Source organism: Sus scrofa, chromosome 1, assembly GCF_054392235.1.
Source record: "Sus scrofa isolate SSC_HxYL_T2T_F1_AM1 chromosome 1, Sscrofa_HxYL_maternal_Yorkshire_Landrace_v2.0, whole genome shotgun sequence".
NCBI classification, from domain to species: domain Eukaryota; kingdom Metazoa; phylum Chordata; class Mammalia; order Artiodactyla; family Suidae; genus Sus; species Sus scrofa.
Window position 1 is genome coordinate 236,560,050 of NC_139383.1, and position 21,290 is coordinate 236,581,339.

Sequence of the window (21,290 nt, forward strand, 5' to 3'; positions counted from 1 at the left end):
CTGAAGAGACAGACAGGTTAAACAATGTGCTCCATATCACAATGCTATTAGGAACTGAGGCAAAAAATGAGTCTAATTTCAATGTCCTTGATTTTTTTCCTACTACATTCTTCACTGAGACACAGTTACTCAAGGATGCTCAGCCTCCTCAGTTAAGGTCACCTGTACCTCATGCCAGCCCTGGGACCCTTCCTCTGTTCCTGGGAAGATCGTGAGGCACACTTGTCTGAATGACTCTGTCCCATCTCTCTTGGGACCAAAAAGCCATTCTAATAATTCTTCTTTATTCCCTTAGCATGTGTTCATGTGACCCTGGATTGCATTTAGAGAGATGAAGCCAAGTAATAACTACATACTCATATACCTTTTGATTATGCACTTACACTTAATAAGTAGGTGCCTACTGTTCCAAAAATGCTTTTGAACAAGATCCCAAAGTTGTGCCAGGGAGCACTGGCAGTGGGTATTTTGCCTAATTTCTGACTATCTGATTTCCTTATCTTGGATTCTTGCTAAACTTTTCTAGACAATTCATATAATGAAGCAGAAAAGTGGGAGTTCCCGTCGTGGCGCAGTGGTTAACGAATCCGACTAGGAACCATGAGGTTGCGAGTTCCGTCTGTGCCCTTGCTCAGTGGGTTAACGATCCGGCGTTGCCGTGAGCTGTGGTGTAGGTTGCAGACGCGGCTCGGATCCCGCGTTGCTGTGGCTCTGGCGTAGGCGGGTGGCTTCAGCTCCGATTGAACCCCTAGCCTGTGAACCTCCATATGCCGCGGGAGCGGCCCAAAAGAAATAGCAACAACAACAACAACAACAACAACAAAAAGACAAAAGACAAAAAAAAAAAAAAAAAAAAAAGAAAAGTGATATTACTAAAACTTTTATTACCACTGCCTTCCTTTAACTCTTCTCCAGTACTGGGGAAGTACAAACTGGAGTTTTTTTGTTTTTAATTTTTTTCTACTACAGCTTTAAATAGACTTCCTTCAAGGCTGGTTGGTAAATAAATGTTATCAAGACACAAAGAGGTAAAATGCATGGAGTACCCAAGCAGAGAAGTTGCAGAAAATTGAGCAAGTGCCACCAAAGAATTTTCAAGTGAGATTGGTAGATAGGCTCCAAAGCCTAAAGTTACAGCATTTATTGTTTGAGTTTTATTGTTGAGTCTCACTGACTTTCAAAGAACGACGTGATTAAGTGGTTACTTTGGAGAAAAATTTTCCAGGTGAAATGTCTGAGTTATACATTGAAGAACCATAGGATTATAACCAAAATGGGTTTGTTCCTACTTTAGCATTTTTCAAAATACTCTAAAAGTGATATTAGATAGAAATCATGGTAATTAGAAAACAATAAATACAAGGTTTCCGACAAGAGACCACACATACCGTTGCTTTAAAATGGGGATAATACATAGAAACAGAAAGCAGTATTTAACAATAATTTCAGTGAGGAAATGGGACTGTCCAAGTTCACCTCTTTATACTGCATGGGTCTAGTTTGTGAGAGAAGTGACATATACTCAAAACAATGTTTTCCAAACCTGATTAACAAAATCATTTTCGGGGAGAGCTGTTAAAATTACAGATACTCCCAGATATTCTGATTTAGTGAAAACAAATGGAGACCAAAGTATGTGCTTTTGTCTTTGTTGTTTTTAGCTCTCCAGTTGATTTTGGTGACCTACAGGATTGGAAATGACTCTGTTAAAAGATTTAGGCCATCTTGCCACTCTAGGCAAGATTTAGGCAAATTTCAAACATTTTCTCTGTCTGGATCAATAGATTGGGGGAATTATAAGCATTGGAAGAGTTTCAAAGATTGATTCTAAGAGATTCTTTCAGCAATAACAGGCTGGGATATGGGTTCAGGGACAAAGTATGTACCAGAAGGAAGATCACTAAGTAATAAAGTGCTGTTGTCCTGAATTGACTCAGAGTAACCTTTGACTTCTCTACTCTAGCTTGGGAAATAATAATATAGAGATGGTTTAGTTCCCCTCCATCAGAGGATAACACCATGGCAATTCAGCCGAGGCTGTGAGAGGACATTTGGACCTACAAGGTCAAGACAATCTCTGTGTATGATAACATGCTTGAAACACATTTCTTGGCTTGTAAGCCTGTATGTTATGATGTCATAAGATTTTGAGATGAGGAGTAGAAGGGAAAGGCAAACTAAAGTGGCAAGATTATTTTTCAAAAGACTACAAGACTATGTTTGTGATTCACCAATTCATTTTCTCTTTCAGCCCATGGAGCCATTGCCACTGCCTCTATCAAGAGAAAAGTTACCACTTTTCTTTTAATATTGTCTGAGGGGTAGTAGAACAAGTTAGATTTGGTATTCCTGGCTTGTATAATAGCTAGCTCCCTATTAAAATACTCAAGAATCTTCCCAGGGAGGCCATTTAGATCCTGAGCCGTCTTTGAGTCATGGATCAATTTGAAAATTCTACCAAGAAACACACCAAATTTTTGCTTGCAATTTCAGGGACATGTGGATCCTAGCTTAAGAAGTGTCAGCCTTGGCATTTCCATTATGGCTTAGCTGGTTAAGAACCTGGCATAGTGTGCATGAGGATACAGGTTTGAACCCTGGCATTGCTCAGTGGATTAAGGATTCAGCACTGTATATTGCAGAGACCCAAGCTGCAGCTCAGATTCGAATTTTAGGTGGCTGCAAAATAACTAGTACACTGAACAGAGCAGAATCTGGCCTTTTAAACATCTGAGAATATTGTTTTTTTTCAAGGGTTGTTAGTTGTGTAATGCCTAAACACCAAATTTGTACCAAGCATTTATAATGCGCTTGACATTACTAAGTGTTATAGGCAATATCATTTTAATCTTTAAATTTGGCACAGGTGAAGGCACTCAGGTACTCAAGATACCACATAGTCACATAGTTTTTGAGTCACAAACCTGAAATGACTTTAAAGCTAGTATCTAACCACCTGGTTTCCCAACTTGGAATGAAAAATTTACTCTTCACCTGCAACAGTGACAAATTTTCTAAGGGGTACTATTGTTCCTGGGAGAAGCGGCCTCAAGTAATGATATATACCTGATGATATTCAACATTAATTCTGACCATCCATCCTTAAAAAACTCAAATAAATTTACTTTCTCAGTTATAGAATCAACAGCACCAACTCAGTAGTTCAGATCATTCTTATCTATTCCACTAGTTCATAATCTCTTTGAAAACCAAAACCATGTATGCCTCACTTTTCCTCCTCTCACAGCATGTTTTGGCCATAGGGGGAAGTTCAGGATCAAATGTAAGAATCTGTTTGCTCTTTTCAGTTCTCACCAGAGGATAAAATAGTTTCCCAGATGCAACCCATAAGAACACTCTTGTAACATCTTTAATAGGCCTGTTTCATCTGGCTTCTATTATATGTCATACATCCAGCTCATTGTAAAAAGCAGCCATTGGTACTTAAGCTTTACATATACAAGACACTAAACAACTGACTTCTGAAATGCTACAAATCCAGGACTAAATACTATGTTCAATCCAAACTGGGGCCTTATGTCAGCTGGGCAGATTTTGTCATTATTTAGCTGTGACAATTTGACTAGGGTCCTTAAAGATAACTTTCTAGAAAACTCTTGGACACAATCAAGTAAAGAGTGCTCCCCTTAATCTACTTTAAAAGTCTGATTTTCTATTTATTTATTTATTTATTTATTTATTGCTTTTTAGGGCTGCACCGGCGGCATGTGGAGATTCCCAGGCTAGGGGTCTAATTGGAGCTGTAGCCACTGGCCTACGCCAGAGACACAGCAACTTGGGATCCGAGCCGCATCTGCAACCTACACCACAGCTCAAGGCAATGCTGGATCCTTAACCAACTGAGTGAGGCAAAGTATCGAACCCGCAACCTCATGGTTCATAGTTGGATTCGTTAACCACTGAGCCAGGACGGGAACTCCCAGATTTCACTTTTTTTCTAACAGGTATTAGTACTTTGTTCAATCTCTGCAAAATTGTGTTATATTATTTTTGTCGCCTGATATATAATCTAGCCACTATAAAAACTGGTTGTGTTGTTTCAGATATTCAAATCAATCTAAATTTCATGCCAACCAAATAAAAGCCACAGAATTGGTAAAAATGAAAAATGTTCAAACATAGATAATTTTGGCAGGCGTGTAAACGTAACACAGATGCTAAAGGCTAATAAGCAGGGTGGCACATTAACTATTCAAGTATCGTAACTTTTACAGAATTACTTTTTGCAGTAGTAATTTGTGCAAGACAGTATTTTTTTGTACGTTGGTGCTATTAGTACATTGGGGGCTATGTCTAGGGAAGGGGTACCTTAAGAAAAATCACCCTAGTAAGGAAGAACATTTCTCGTAGAGTTAGATATAGAAACAGAACATCAGGGTGAGTTAATTTTCAGTAAAGAAATGCTTTAAAAAAAAAAAATCTAAGTTGGAGTTCCCATTGTGGTGCAGCAGAAGCGAATCTGACTAGGAACCATGAGGTGGAAGGTTTGATCCCTGGCCCTGCTCTGTGGGTTAAGGATCTGGCTTTGCCATGAGCTGTGGTGTAGGTCGCAGATTCGGCTCGGATCTGATGTTGCTGTGGCTGTGGTGCAGGCCAGCAGCTGTAGCTGATTCAGCCTCTAGCCTGGGAACCTCCATATGCCCCAGATGTGGTCCTAAAAACAAAACAAAACAAAGTCATTTATTTGCATGGTATTCTAATTTGCATGTTTGAATGCATTCTTAGTAAAGGGGATGGAAGAGGGCAGAGGATATAAAAGGAAGAATTAGTTACCATTTTTAAATTTGCCTGGATTGCAATGATTGTTTTAATCAAAACCATCAGGAAAAAAAAACATATTCAAAACAGATTGTTAACCAACTAGAAGATAACATCTAACTTTGGTCATCTTGCTGTTAAGTTTATGCCACAATATGATTTAACTTTTACTTCTAGAACTCTAACAGAAATGCACTCTGGGGGAAAACACAAAATGATGCTTTTTGCTTTTATATGAATTAAAAACCGATGTTTGTGTGTAAAAATAATAAGCATTAAACAGCACTTTTGTATTCTGTTGTTCAAGTACATTTGCTTTAAAGCAGAATGTACAAACATAAGAAACCGCTTTATCAAATTTCAGATTACTTTTCATTAACAATGTGGTGCTTCACCCATGAGAATTTTCTATGTAGTTTAAAGCTATATCTCATTGCTAATCAGTTAGAAACGACACCCATCATTCTCTCCAAAATTATATAAGCTAAATTTATAACAAAAATCACAAGAAACTCGCAAATAATTAAGCAAATGAGAGTCAAATTAAAACTCTGTATACAAATGTTTACATGTGGAAGGTCAAAACTTTCCAAGTTATGAGTTACCTAAAATGTGATATTTGGAATGGGGCTCATGCAACAAGATAAGAGGCTTTGCTTCTCAATGTATATTGATAAATTTGTTTTCAAGCTGTGTGCATGTATTACCAATTTAAAAAATACAATTATAATACTAGTATGCCTAACATGGTACTATTACATTATTTAGGAGACATTTGCCCACGTTCAGTTACTTGCAAAGAATTTCATTTAACATAACCCTGAAAAGAATAATTCTAATCACTTTAAATGGAATGTTTTAAAAGGTTAGGGGTCTTTATCTTTTCGCTATACAACTTAATGCAACCAGTCTTGTTATCAAACTCTCTTGCCAAGCTCTAGAAATCATCACTCTAGAATATTAAAATTAATAAAAGCCCAAAAGCAAGAAGACAAGTTACAGACTGTATTTGCGAAATATACATCTGATAAGGTACCATTATCCAAAATATAGAAAGAACTCTTAAAGCTCAGTAAGAAAACTCAATTAAAAAATGGGCCAAAGACATTACCAGACACCTCATCAAAGACATAGAGATGGCAAAATAAGAATACTAAAGATGCTCCATATATGTCATCAAGGAAATATAAATCAGAATGATGAGATTTAACTGCACACCTATTAGATCAGACAAAATCCAGAATGCTGACAACACCATGTTGAAGATGTAGAGCAACAGTTCTGGTAGGAACGCAAAATGCTTGTACCATTTTGGAAGGCAGCTTGGTGGTTTCTTAGAAAACCAAATATATTCTTACAATATAATCCAGCAATTACAATGGGTATTTACCTGAAGTAGGTGAAAACTTAAATTGCACACAAAACCTACACATTGATGATTATAACAACTTTTTTCACAATTGCCCAAACTTGGAAGCAACGGATATCCTTCAGTAGGTATATGGATAAACTGTAGCACAGAAAATGGGTTACTCAACACTAAAGAGAAATGAGGTATCGAGCCATGAAGATATGGAGGAAACTTCAGTGAATATTAAGTGAAAGAAGCCATCTCAAAAGGTTATATACATACTGTGTGATTCCATTTATGATGACATCCTGGAAAAGGCAAAATTATGGAGGAAATAAGATCAGTGATTGTCAGGGGTTAGAGTGAAGAAACAGATTTTTAGGGCAATGAAAATACTCTGCATGATAATATGATCATGGATATATATCGCTATAGATTCCTCCAAACTGATAGAAGACACCTAGAGAAAATACCAACACTGAACTACAGACTTTCGGTAATTATGAGGCAACTCTTGTGGTAGATATTAATGGACCTATTTGTGTGGGGGAGAGTGTACATGGGAAATCTCTGTACTTGCCTCTCAATTTTGCTGTGAACCTAAAACTCTAAAAAAATTAGGCTCTTAAAAAATTTAATAGGAAGGACTTACTATGTGCCAGGCATTATTACCACCTCTACTTACAAATGAAGCCTGGTTCCAGGGTCCATTATCTTCTTTACCACTATGCCATACCATTCAAAAATTTTTTTCTGAGTCTGTGGCTCAATGGGTTAAAGATCCTATGTTGCCACAAGCTATGGTTATGTCACAGATGTGGCTCAGATCTGGTGTTGCTGTGTAGGCTTTGGCTGCAGCTCCAACATGTCCCCTAGCCCAGAACTTCCATACACTGCAAGTGCAGCTGTAAAAATTTTTTTCCCTTTGCAAGTTCACATTGTGGGAATCCAACTACAGCCCAAACCAGAGTTCCTAGTTTTGCAGGTAATGCCCACTGAAATATAAATTTTATAAAAGGACTAGCCCTAGCCCATATAACTAATACAAATCATCATGGTCCTTCTCAAAACATTTCTGGAGTAGGGATGTGCCATGTTAACCTACTTAAGGAGAAATACGGTATATTCTTTAAATGTTTTGTATTTCAGTGCACATTCCAAAGGTAGAGCCCATTTAGAGTCTCACCTGAGAAACATTCAGGTTCAAATACAGGGGTCTAGGTAGAATTGAATCTTCTGAGCTGTCTTTACAAACCTTGATTCCCTCTCTCCAACTAATGTTCCTGACAAATTAAACCCTTGGGTCCAAAAACGTCCTAAATTAATGAAATGATTATGGTAACATCATCACAATCTCACTACTTATTTCAAAGACCATTAGACCAGTTAAGTTCAAGGTCCTCCATCTTGTCTTCTTTATCCCCAACACTCCCTGATTTCAAAACCTTAAGATTGAAAAATTTATCAAGCAAATGTGATTGATTAGTAGAGGTAGCACTGAGAGGGGAAAAATGAATACATTTGTTTGCCTTCTAAATACCATAATTTTCAACTTGATTGTGATTCAATATTCTCTTGGAGTTCCCGTCATGGCTCAGCAGTTTAAGAACCCAACTAGTATCCATGAGGATGTGGGTTTGATTCCTGGCTTCACCCAATGGGTTAAGGATCCAGCGTTACCATGGTCTGCTGCTGTATAGGTTGCAGACTTGAATCAGCATGTCACTGTTACTCCTTTTTCTTTACTGACTCACATGACATCTGCAAAGACCAAGCCCACAGATCCATCTCAACATTAGAACCAAACTCCAAACAAAAAACCGGTGCCTGTTTTTGTACACAAACTGTCATGCCTAAAGTGTCATTTATAAAGGAAAAAAGGGGGGGGAGGAAGCTGGAGGTAGGAGGATTGAACAATTATGTGCCACACTTAAAATGTTTCACACCACTTATCTCATGGTTCTCACTTGAATATATCATGTTCAAGGATGGCAATGGGAAAAAAAATTACAAGACAACCATGCAACAACCATATGTCTACATACGCAACTAAGAAGTTCAATATGAAACATTTTCTAATTATCCCCCTTTAGAATTACTAACTATGGCTTAAAAACCCAATGAACAAGTGGAGGTTTCCCTCTGTACATGGCTTTTATTATTTACATAATACAATATAGCATCAATGCTGAAGAGCATGATTATGTGCAATACATAAATATGAACTATCTGTACACATCTGCAGATCTAACTCAGAACTAAGGTACATAAAATTGAAAGCAAAACTGAATGCTTTAAGAATAAAAGTAAAAACTAAGACGGAACACTGCAATAAATCAGAAGTAGTGCCTCGTGTACATACTTAACTATTTACAAATGAAAACAGGCATTACCACGACACTAATCTAACTATACTCATTTATATATAAAAAACACAAGTTTCATACATCACAAAAAACCTTCCATTATAACACAGAAGTGATATTACCAGACAAGCATCAGTGAAGTATACTGCCTCTTCTAGTTGTTATTGTACAATGCTGTAGATAATGCAGCCCATGCAATACACCCAAGAACACTAGAGTCCTACACCCAAGTACAATTAATATGATAAAGCAGCCCTCTGCAAGTGGTGCTGGATACCACTAAGAAGTCTACTGCAGCCATGTTGGTTATGATTTTCCATGCAGAAGGGTACAGTTACATTAAGAACTGAAGTCTTTAAAAAAGCTTTAAACATTCTTTCTTGAACCAAAACATTCAACAAAAGATGCACATGAAAAATTAACTATTCAGATACCTTTGCAACTTAAAATTCAGATGCATGTTACTCAATAGAGTTGCTGTTATGTGAAAACCAAACGTAGAGTTTTAATTTCTTCTTGTAAACAAATTAATCCTAGTGCAGTTCTGTGCTACACAACATTTTTAGCAATGAGTAATGCAGACATCTTCTGGTGCAGGCCAGCACAATAAGCTTCAAAGATAGCTCAAGACCCTGTTGGCTTGAAGTGTTTTACTTTTTATAACCAGTTGCGATTATACCTTTCACAATGTCTCATTTGACAGCTTTTTAGAAGACCAATTAACCAGGCTTACATATGGCACCGCATGGTTTCATGAAAGGTCTGATCCTCTTTATAGCTTTCTTCCCGCTTCCAAAGGACATGTGGAAATTAACAGGGTGAAGTTTAACTATGGTAGAAGTAGACTGCCAGTCCTTTTCTGGTGTACCATTTTTAAAAAAAATACAGGCACATAACACTAGCCAAAGGTTATACCTTGATTACATTCCCAAAGGCAGATATGCTGCAAACATGCAGATATTTCATGTATTGTTTGGCACAAGGGAACTAAATGTAGTCCCTATTATCTGTGTATTTCAATTTGCTGTGCAGATTTTCATCCAATTTTATTCAGGGGAGGGCATATACATTTTGTAGGGCTGTATCTATCCAATTCTGCCTGTAACAAACACCCAAACATCCTAAAATATCAATTGTAAGACAGACAAGTGTAAAGTAAAACTCTGGAGAACATCAAAGGAAAATGGCCATGCATCTGCTCTTTAATGTTTTCCTACGATATATTAAAATAAAAACAAAAGTATCAGTCTCTTCACAAGTAGTAATTTATATTCTCTGGATTTTTTCAGCCACAACAACTGGATTCTCTTTCCTGATTTTTGCTGCAGCTTCTGCTTTGTAATCATACGGACAGTTGTGCTTGTCAGAGTAACGGTGAAGTCCACAAAACAAATTTCCACATCGGCAGTCAAACCCTGTATATACAAAAGGAAGGAGAGTCACTTGGGAACTTCTAGCAATTAAAAAAAAAAAAAAAAAGCATTAATCACTACAGAAAAGGACCAGATTTTCATGGCTTTCTGCAACATGAAACAGTCTGTCACTTTAAATCTTGAGAGTGCTCTTGACCTTCTCTGACATGGTGAAAAACTATCCTTCCATAAACACCTGGAGGTATCATACAGGATAGAAATTACACAGGCTCTGGAGTTGGAGGCTGACCTGGATTAAAATCTTAGTCCTACCTATGTTAACTGGGTAATGTTTCCTCAAGTGAAACGTAAGAAAAGACAACCATACAGTCCTAAGATTTAAAGGAAACAAAAGTACCTAGAACATTTTGTGCTTGGTTCAAACTAGGTGCTTACTGTTTAATTCAGCCACTTTTTCCCTAGGAAAACAAAGGAAAGAATCAACAAGGATGAATTTCTATCAATCCAATAAAGGAAACATAGAAGGCCTGAAGTTAGGAAAGGGTTTCATATGATTAGAGACACCAATGGAAATCAAACTTCTCATGGTCCGTTCTTCTAGTCTACTCTGGATACTTTCTATTCTTCAAAGCTGGGCATTTTGTTTTACATGTAAGACTGAACAACCCCTTAGGCAGTAACCAGGAGCTCCTTGTTAAATCCTAGCAGTAAAATATACATGGTCTTATGTGTTCTTTAATACCTGTAAGGCCAACTTTCTTTCTGCACATGAAACATCTGTTCTTCTTTGGTTTGGGCAACTCAGGAGCTTTTTCTTCACTTTGAGAAGTACTGGGCTGAGAAACTGATGGACTGGGTTGAGTGACAACTATAAAACAAGGGTAAAAATTAGAAACTTGTCCAGAGTTCACTGGCTATTATCTAAGCAAAAAAAGCAAACAATTAAAACTGGTAAGATTCTTGTGAAAGTACTTAAGAATTCTTTCTTGAAAGCATGTACTTTAAATGAAATCTCCTACTTTAGTATCAATTCTGAGAATTTCTTGCCAATTAACATAATACCACTTGTTTCTGTATATTTTATTAGATTATCACTCAATTCAAATTCCTTTAAACTCACTCTTAACAGCTTATACTGGGAAGAAAAACCCTAAGTTTTAAGACCTAAGAGATGTGGTCATTGGCTCAGTTTTTCCATACTGCAATTGCCTATATGCAAACTTAATTAGGGTAGTTCAAATTCATTATTACTCAGTATATAGGGTTGTCAACTTCTGAGGTACTTAGCTATAGCCATTTTGGTTTTATATTGGTAGGAAAAAAACTGTAGACAAACCCAGCAAATTTCAACAAGTAAAACTCAAATCATTTATCCCTAATTAACTTCCCATCTCAAAGTTCCACAATAATTATTTTGCCATTTCAATAAGTGCTCTATATATAAAGCACTCATGTAAAAAAACCTTGAAGATATTAAAAAAAAAAAAACCTTGAAAGCTTAGGAAGCACTGTCTCTAGGACAATTTAAGTCCTAGTGAAGCTTTCATTTTATTTACTTATTCATTTTGCTTTTTTTTTAAGGACTGCACCTGCAGCATATGGAAGTTACCAGGCGAGGCACCAAATTGGCTGCAGTTGCCAGTCTATACCACAGCCACAGCAATGCCAGATCCTTAACTACTGAGCAAGGTCAGGGATCGAATTAGCATCCTCACAGATACATACTAGTAGGGTTTACATTACTGAGCCACAACAGGAACTCCTTACTTTAGACTACTAAGGAATCGGACAGTCTTAAGACATACAGGGAAGGAGGGTTAAGAGAAAAATGATATAGAAAAGACAAAGAAAACTGAACTACAGAATGCCTACTAAAAAATAATAAATGAATAAATAGCTACAGATCTAATCCAAGAGTACAGTTCTAAGGTCAGACTCATTTTGTGGAAAAAAACAAAACAAAACAAAAAGCCCCCCAAATCCCAAACAGAACAAAAGCCCTACAAACACCATTTTGGTCAGTTTTTCAGAAGGAAGGAAGTCATTTCAAAATACTAAATATGGATTGACTTGTCCACCTTAAGAATTTTCATCCTTTTATTAATTGCGATTGATATGGTTCACATAGGCTTGGCTAGCTAATGTTAGCAAAAGTAAGCTCAAAGCAGATAATATAGTCACTGACACTATTTTTTCACAATAAAGTTTTACACTGTGTTCAGTCAATACTGTACTAGGAAATAATGATCAAATGAACTATGTGCCCATACAGTACATAGACGGTTGTTCTAGGGTCCAGCACAGTTAATTCAAACAAGTCAAACTTCTGGCAATATTAGAGCACTTTCTGCTAGAATGGTTTTGGAGAGTCATGCTATCCAAATTAAGCACAGACTCAGTCACTATCTAATGAAAACTAAAATGCCTTTCCACGCTGAGTTTTAAATTCCCACAGGGACCTAATATTTCTTTAGCTTCAAAGTTTCTTTTGTGTCCAGTATATTCTTTTGCTTGAGTAATTTCTATAATATTTACAATACCAGACTGAGTTAATGCTTTTGATTACTAAATTTTTCTTCACGGCTCTAGAATTTAATTTATATAATCTCTTCTGTTTATGAATACATTCAATGATTTAGATACCTTTAAAATATACTGGTAAACTATCTTTTAAGTTTATCAAATTCTTAACATGTCCAGTCTTCATATTATAAACTTGGCTGATTTGCACGTGTGGGAGTGGATTATGGGGAGGAGGGAGAGAAGATTTAAGAGCGACTACTATTTTACACTTCAAGGTACTTTCAAGATAATGGTTTGCTTGGCCTATATTTTATAACTCTCTCTCCTCTTTGGTCCTTCAATGGGAAGACAAGAATTTCCCCCCACCAACCCTTCCTTACAGTACCAAATCCAGAACTGAACTAGTATTAAATGAAAAGCATACCTGGCTCTGACACCTCTGTTTTCGGGGTAGTTATTTTGTCCTCTCTTGAAATGCTCATTTCGGTCATTTGCTGAGTTACAGGCAAGGCAGCCACAGGCACATTTCTATTTGAGTTCAAGCAAACATTTTTCAAGATGTTAAGGGTACTTCTTTGCGAGGTAATAAGTTGTCAGTTCAATTTAAATCATATATTATTTTCAATAGGATCAAATGGAGCTAAATAATCTAAAAAGGATACCCAGCGCAAATAGTTGAGACTAAGGAAAGCAATTTGATAAATGGCTCACAAAACAAGTCTGCATATTTGTATAGGTTATGATGTTCTATTATTACAGCCAACTAGAAATTTTTAGCTGTGCCTGTAGTTTGTTTAAGGGCAAAAGGGGCAGCTTTGCCAAAATGCTTTGTGTAGCACGACAATACAGTCTACCATACTCTCATTTTCTACAATCCCTATACCTGAATTACAAGCAAATAAAAGCACAGCATTCTCAACATAGTATCCTTAAAGTCGTTCTGGAATGTGTTATAATACATATCTTTACTCAATGACCTACAAGGTCATATTAAAGGACACTGGAATCCCCAATTATGCAACAGACGCAAAGCCAAGGACATCTAATGTATTAACATCCTTACAATTTATTAACATTCATAATTATGATGTTATAGTTATCTTTATTTCTTCCCTGTTTTATCACGAAAACCCTGAAACATTCAATCTTACCTTGATTTTTCAGATGTGCTGCCAGCAGCACCTTCACAGTTGTTTAAACTAGCATCTGCTCTTTGTACAGATGCAGAATCTGAGGTAGGACTGTTGGAGCCACTAGCTGTCCCTATTTAAAAAAAGGATTGTTAAGCAACAAAACAACACTATAAACACTATGAAAACTATTAATAAGTAACAAATACTTGCATTTAATCAGGTTAGCCACTTAAGCACTTTCACTGTATTGCAGAGCCCTACACTCAAATGACAGCCAAACAAATATATATGTGTATATATATGTAAAATGTCATATCCAGCGAACTTAAGAATAAAACAAAACATAAAAAAAAAGAAAAAAAAAAGAGAAAAAGCTACTAGAAGATGCTTGTAGACAGTCACTCATTCCTCATGTAGCCAGCCATGCCAAGTACTTGGGCTGTTGCTTTAAATTTCAAGCTTTTCTTGGGTCTTCTCTCCTGGGACTTTGAGCATTCTCAGTCTTAGTCCCCAATTCTTGGGTCTCTATTTTCTGTCCACCAATTCTTCAAATGGGTTATTCCTTGGAAACAACTTACCCATTGGACTCATTCTGCCACTATTCTGCTGTCTCTGAAGATGTTCTTTGTAGCAAACAGAACACATTCCATTTGTCCTAGGATTCCCATAAAAGCCACATCCTGTACTACACAGCATGGGCCCTGGGGTCTGGTTAGTCTCCTGAGCCATATTTTTCTGCTATAAACAAAACAAAAACAAAATTTTAGAAACTAGCATATAGTAAAACAATAAAATCATTAAATTAGTGAGTTGCCACTGTACCTTGTTATTCTTAAAAAATAAGCTAAATTTTGAATATTTTGTTGCACTTATGAAACAATGGACATGAACTGCAGATTGCTAATAATTTATTATGACTTTACATTCTTCAGAATAAAAGAAATTTCTCATTAAACATTACAATTAATTTTTTTATTTTACCTATCAGTGTTTTAATTTCTGAAAAGGTCACACTTCTGGATCAGAATTATGTTTAAATCAATTTGGGCAATTAGTATCTTTAAATCACTTTCTGCTCTAGTGCACTACAGGCATATCATTTCAAATAATGACAATTAATTAATGACTCATGGTATCTGTTAGTGGTTCTTTAAATTGGCTGTATATTGGAGGTAGCTCTAAAGACTTCTTAAATCTAACACCTAAAAGTTGGGTCCACTAGTAATTCAACAATTCTCTGATGCAGAGCATCTGTACTTTTAAAATGCTCCAACACCTTTACAGAAGACTGAAAAGAGCTGATAGATCATCTCTTTCTATTACTTTGGCACCAAAAAGTGAAGCTCTTTAACAAAGAATTTAGGTGTCAGCTGCTTAGGAAATTCCTTTCCTTCTTCCTTTGACATGTGAAATCTAGGTCTACGTATACTTTAAAATCAGTGTCTAGAAACCTGCAATGCACAAAATTATCAGCCATAGATTTACTGCTCAGCCAAGGGTTCTATTAAAACTTTTACAAGTGCTTGTCTTTCTTATACCAGAAAATAATGAATTCTTTTCAAACTTGCCAATTACAATAAAGCAAAATGAAGCAAAATAAATACACCACTTTAGTGATGGCTGGTATTTAATGTTAGGTTACCAGAAAGACCTTTACACAGCAAACAAACATACCCTTGCTTTTCCAGAAGCCTTGTTAAAATTAGCACAAATACAGTAATGTTTTGCTAAATTCAGTACAATTTTCCTGAGTTAACAGAACATAAACATTTAATAAACGAAAAAAAACTGGAGAGTTCCTGTGTCACCTTGAAATGTGTATGAATGTACAAAAAAACTTATTTCAGAGCATTTTTAATCAAAGGGAAGATATTGTGCTATTAACTTATGGTCCCTGTCATTTAAATGTACCTTAATGTTGACAATGAGGTCATTTTTAAGTTATGAACATTTCAGATAAGTGCACGGAAGTACTTCAAAAGCTAGAGCTTGCTATTTCCTAGAATCTCATGGCTTTTCCAACCACCACATACTAGGATACTCTCTTTACTTATGTTTTAATGAGTATTAACACTTCTTACTAAAATTATAAAAAAGGGAGAAGCAGACTAATCAAATTTAACCTGGCCAGAATCGTGACAATTATTCCCTAAAGCATTTAAACGGGACAGTCATCTTTCCTTTTGTCAGCAAAAAAGACACCTTGGTTCAAACTTGAAAATATTTCAAGCCAATCAAGCTTGTATGGAGTGACCGATATTTGCAACTTACTTCAGACAATAGTACTAATTTAGTTGATACTGTCTCTTTAAATAGCAAGTGGAATTTAGCTGACTCATTTTGGAGCAGGGTAGTATAAACATTTCAACATAACTTATGAAGTTTATTAATAAACACTTTCAACTAGGTTTAAGTACTAACATGTGCAAAAAAATGCTTCAAATAATAAATTGTGTATTTATTTGCATGCCCACCATGCAAAGTATGTGAATCTTTTTGCCTTACACAAAAAGTAGGATTATTCCTCGAAGCCAGTTTAATGCTAGCTAGCTCACTTTCTATACTAACTTCTAGATTCATCTTACAGAGGCTTTAGAAGTAAATTGACCTAAAGTCAACCAGTATTAATATTAGCTAACCTGATTCTTAAAATCTTATTTTTTTTTTATATAAATGGGGCTGGGGGAATCTTATTATTTCACATGCAAAATTACTTGTATCCTTCTTCAGAAAACACATCTACTTTCAATTCACTTATAAATAGCCTCCAAATTCTGAGACAGGAGACACCAAGACTTTAGTCTTCTACAAGGATTCCCATCCGTAATTTTTACCCCCCCTCAAAGCCAGCATTTAAATGCCATCACATGTGCACAGCTTGCCTTAATATTTCTCAGAAGCTTAGATCACATGGGGGGGAGCGCTTCAGCCTGTCACAAGGCTGCAATGTGACAGGCTGAGCTGGATGGAGGCTCTCACATAAAGCCTAGTCAACAGGGGCCTCTGAAATCAGCTTCTATTTATATCTCAGAGCCTGCTAACTCCTACACAACCCCCAAAACTAAGGATGCAGCATTCATATATCCAACGTAATATAGAAAACACACCAAAAGGATGTCATTAAGGTTGCTACAGTTTTTCTAACATAGGGAAGGGTAAAGAACAATGTCAAATTCAAGCCAGAAGATGCAACCATCATTAATCACTCATGAAGCTAAAATGGCCAGGGTTGTTTATAAAAAGCAAGGACAGCGAAGCCAGCATCAAGGCAAAAAGAATCCTGGTTGAAGGTATTTATTTTTTGAGGTGGGTTTGGGGGATGAAGCACTGTGTTTCCCAAACTTGGCAGCATTTTAGAATAATACATATACCATTATTATTTAATACCCTTTAAATTGTTAGAAACTTAAGCATTCATGTGTCAGCTCTATCAGGTATAGCTAAATTGTTAATTTTTATAGTTTTTATAGCTGAAATGCCTATTTTTACAACTTTGGTTACCTCTAATTCACACCTAAAAAACAAATCAAAAAGACTACGGCATATAGGGCATGTAACTGAAAATCTCCCAGCCGCCAATATGAATGTAAAAAATTTTACACTTCTGGTGCACAAAATGTTAAAAGACATTAGAAGTGCCCACCCACTTGGAGTCGAGACCAGGAGTTCTAGTCTCTAATCTACCTCTAAGTAAGCCAGTGACCTTGGGCGAGCCCTTACTTTCCAGATCTCAGTTCCCTCTTGCCAAATGGAGGTTAGTGTGATTTTTAAAAGGTTCCTTTTCAGGCTTAATATCGGGCCTGGGGGGTGGGGGGGAAGGAATAAAAAAATCTTTTGAGGACGACATTTTTGTGGGAAAAACCTGAAAAAAAAATGCAATGTTTTCACCAATAAAGTTCTGAAATCCTACTTTTAAAAAGAAGTAAAATAAAATTCATTTAGTTTTTTTTTTTTTAAAGCCTGCAAATTACCTAAATGGCCAAGTTTAAGGACAGTGGCTCCGTGACCTATATACTCCTTTACCCTAATATGTCAGACCAGATTCTTCGGAGACGCTAAATCAATCAAGGTAATCCCAGCTTTTCCCCAAAACAGCTCCACAGTGCGTGTAAAGCGAGCAAAGAATTTCACGTTCACCAGCCTAAATGCATGAAACAAAGGAGTAGGTGCTCCACTTCCTTCATGAAAGAGATCTTGGTTGAGAAACGCAGCGACACCGGTAAAACTGAAACACCACGACAGAGAAGGCCCCCTCACCTAATGTTCGGCGATTTCAGAACAAGTTCGGGTCCCACTGGTCCTCCACCCATACCCCTATGACCCTCCAAGAGAAGGCCTCACTCAGGAGAGCCCATCAGGGCCTTCTTCAAAAACCACTGAGTCATGCATAACAGCAGCTCCGCAGGCCAGGCCGGCCCCTCACCCAGCCTGTCCTGCGCCGACCCCCCGACCCTCAACTGCTCCTCCGAGGAGGTGGAGATGGGGGGTGGTGAGGAAGGCAAGGGGCCAGGGGCGCCGCCGCCGCCACCATTTCTTTGTCTTTCCTGGTCAGGCCGCCCACGCCGGGCGCCACCGCCGAAGACGGCCGGGGTGGACTTGAGGGAGGCCCGGAGCCCGAAACCCCGAGGCCGCACGCCAGGCATTGTTTCCACGGCCGTGCGAGTGCGACTGAACCGGAGGCAGGGAACCGGGTCTCCGGCCACGACGACACGATGACGCCTTCGTCTTTGTGCTTCCTGAACTGGCGGGCGGGCTCCCCTCCCCCGGACGCCGCCGGCCGCTAGGGTTTCGCCGGAGGTCTACGGCACCCCAGTCCTCCGCTCCCACCACCAGCCCGGGACGAACAGCCGGGAGCCCTGCCTCCCCTCCACACCACTCACCCTGCGGGGCCAGGAGCCGGGCTCGCGCGCGACACCGGCGCGGTGGGGCCGGTCCGAGCCCTCAGGGATAGGCGAGTCGGGTGCCTTGGAGCCGCAGCCGCGGGCCGGTCGGAGCCGCAGGAGGTTGCGCCGCCGCCGCCGCCGCCGCGGGGTCCTTCTTTGTTCCCGCAGCAGCAGTGAGCGTGGCCGGGACACGCCGGAGCTCGGGAAGTGGGAGGAGGGAAGCGGCGCGGGGCGGGGGGACAGAGGAGGCGGAGGGAGGACCGAAGGCCGCGGCGGCTAAGGCAGCTTTCGGCGCTCACCCGTCGTCGCCTCACGCCTCCACCAGCGGCGGGTTGGGCAGACTCCGAGGGCGAGCCGGGCGCGCGCAGCTAGGCCTGGGCGCCGCAAGGGCCCGCGGATGGCGCTCTCGGATGCTTCTTCTACCACCGAGGAAGCTGCGCTGTTCCCGGGAGCTACAAGCCCAAAACTGAGATGCAGACAGATCTGCGCTCCAGCTCACTGACGCGTTCTCTCCTGCCGGCGCTCCGGCTCTGAGGGAAAGAGGGAGGGAGGGGGCGGGGTCTGTGCGTCATCGAAAACCCCGACGGCGCCGGCGGCGCCGGGAGCGCGATGACGTCACGTGCCCGTCGCCGCGCCTCTCACTCCAGTCACCCGGTCGGGGAGGAGGGGCCGAGCTTGACCGCTCTGCAGTTGCGCGGAGCCGAGTCACTGGCCGGGCTGCCGGCCTCCGGGCGGAGCTGGTAGGAGTTAGACCGGTGGAGGACGCGTTTCTATTTTTAACCTGATTATCCGCCCTCAGCGTCTCGCCTTCTGATTTTCTCAGTCGAGCCTGCTTTTCGCCATCTCAGTTCTCACGCTTTGTCTCGACCCCTTGGCAGACATTTCCCTTTCCTCCTTACTCCCCCTTCCCCCACCCCTGGAGAAAGAGGTAGAAGGATTCGCCTCAGAAAATGAACTGCTCTATAGCCTCTGGGTCTCCTCGCCTCTTTATGACGCTTCCCCGTCCAGTTCCCTCCCACACCTTTTCGGTTCTAAAGTACAGCTTGAGCGTTGCCTTGTTGCTGTCGGGAAGGAGCAGGGCAGGCGGCGCTGGCTCTCTTGCACGCCCAAGGTCACGGGTGGTTGTGCAGAGTCAGGAAATGCTTGGCCTCACTGGCTGCCAGTCCTCCGCCCCGCGCGTCGGCGTTGTTGTTCTGAACAAACTGTTTTGGCCAGCCTGTAAAATCCCTGGAAATTGGCTATTCCAGCAAAGCGTCTCGAACTGGGAAAGCACCAAATGTTCTACTCAAGAAAAGAAGGGCCAAACAAGCTAGACCTGAGGGAGAGATCAAAAAGAAGGCGTTGCAGGAGGAAATTCAAGAGGGGGCAATTCAGAAATGAGGCACAGGCCCTGACTAGTTTGAAAGGGTGAGTTAACTAAAAACAGAACCTTTTCAAAGCAGCAACAAAAAAATCCCACGTGCAGCTGACCTCTCCAGGTGACTTTAGTTCAACTCAGAAGACCAAAATTAGTAACACAGAAAGGGACTTACGAAAATTTTGTAGTAAACAATGGCCTAATGAATAAATAGAAACGGTTTTTAGGCCTTCTGATAGCCACCATTAAAATGGAGAGGTAGGTCCCTTCCTTGTTTCCCAAACTTGCTGATCAGAAAAATCCACCTGGAGTAATTATTTACCTTTAAATAATCACCTAAGCTTCTCCCTTGGAAGTAGTTTTGGTTATCTGGGACTTTGAAGTTGAAGTAATGATCCAGGTGATTCTGATTTATAATTTTGTCTGGGAGAATGTTGTCCTGATGCACTTTGCCAACGTTTCCAAATCAGACCGCTTTCTGCCACAGTAAGCTGAATCCCTAGAATGTAACTGACCATTTTCTTTACAACTTGGAGTTATTGCTACAGGCAGTTAATGTGTTGAAGATGTAAGTAGTTTCGGATATTGGTCCCAGGAAATTTACTTTCTTGATGTAGACAAATTAGTAAAAGCAGAGCAGCTGCCATTTACAGGCCATTTTCAGGGCTAAGATTTTTCATTTAGGGTCTCGTTAAATCCTCACAGCAGTTCACCGAGATAGGTACTATATAGCCATTTTCAAAGATAAGTGAATAATGATGAAAGAGGATAAGTGACTCTCTTGAGGCACTGAAGGACAGGGAAATAGTGGAGGTGATTCTTAGGACAAAAGTAACTTGGAAATTCTTCCCCCCACACACATCCATTTTAGTTGTTAAAAAGTGGAACAAGATAATTCTTGAAGAAGCATGATTGAAAGAAAAAAACCAACAAAGTAATAAAACAAGCTGGTTATTTAATAAGGTATTGCATAATATATATTATGTAGCACCTTCTCAGCCAATCATAATTTTCTCTGTAAGGTTGTTTCTAACAGGAATGTACTTGATATTGAGCCTATTTTTAGCAAGTTACTGTTGCAGCAACTACCCTAGTTGTTCTCAAAGTGTGGACCATACACCAGCAGCATCAGTATCACTTGGGCACTTGTTAGAAATACAAAATCTGGGAGTTCCTGTTGTGGCGCAGTGGAAATGAATCCAACTAGGAAGCATGAGGTTGCGGGTTCGACCCCTGGCCTCTATCAATGGGTTGGGGATCTGGTGTTACTGTGAGCTGTAGTATAGGTTGCAGATGAGGCTCGGAACCTATGTGGCTGTGGCTGTGGCATAGGGTGGCAGGACAGGGAAATATTGGATGTGTAGCTTGGATTAGACCCCTAGCCTGGGAACCTGCATATGCTGCAGGAGTGGCCCAAGAAATCAAAAAAAACCAAACAAACCAAAAAAAACTTTGTTGAAAGAAATTGATGAATTAATGTGTGTGTGTTTATAATGTGTACACTGCTTTGGATATCACCTTTTTG

General features: G+C 39.4%; 2 protein-coding genes across 14 annotated transcripts in view; one reads left to right on the forward strand and one right to left on the reverse strand.

The window, feature by feature from the left end:
• Positions 1 to 8,096: 8,096 nt before the first annotated feature.
• On the reverse strand, positions 8,097 to 18,921 carry ZFAND5 (zinc finger AN1-type containing 5). 2 transcript variants are annotated; one of them, XM_021102003.2, is made up of 6 exons: positions 18,406 to 18,921; positions 14,104 to 14,263; positions 13,544 to 13,655; positions 12,817 to 12,920; positions 10,612 to 10,737; positions 8,266 to 9,911 (listed from the first exon to the last, which is right to left on the reverse strand). In XM_021102003.2, exons 2-6 carry the CDS (start codon positions 14,252 to 14,254, stop codon positions 9,763 to 9,765), a joined length of 642 nt encoding a protein of 213 aa, XP_020957662.1. In that variant the 5' UTR covers positions 14,255 to 14,263; positions 18,406 to 18,921; the 3' UTR covers positions 8,266 to 9,762.
• Positions 18,922 to 19,100: 179 nt separating this feature from the next.
• TMC1 (transmembrane channel like 1) overlaps positions 19,101 to 21,290 on the forward strand; it is a 397,188-nt gene continuing 394,998 nt past the window's right edge. For 8 of the 12 annotated variants that reach the window (XR_014841737.1, XR_014841739.1, XR_014841738.1 and 5 more), the window contains exon 1: positions 19,101 to 19,815. The gene's annotated coding sequence lies outside the window, so the exon portion shown is untranslated. The remainder of the gene's footprint in view (positions 19,816 to 21,290) is intronic. The other 4 variants (XR_014841744.1, XR_014841740.1, XM_085018974.1 and 1 more) reach the window with 1 other exon arrangement.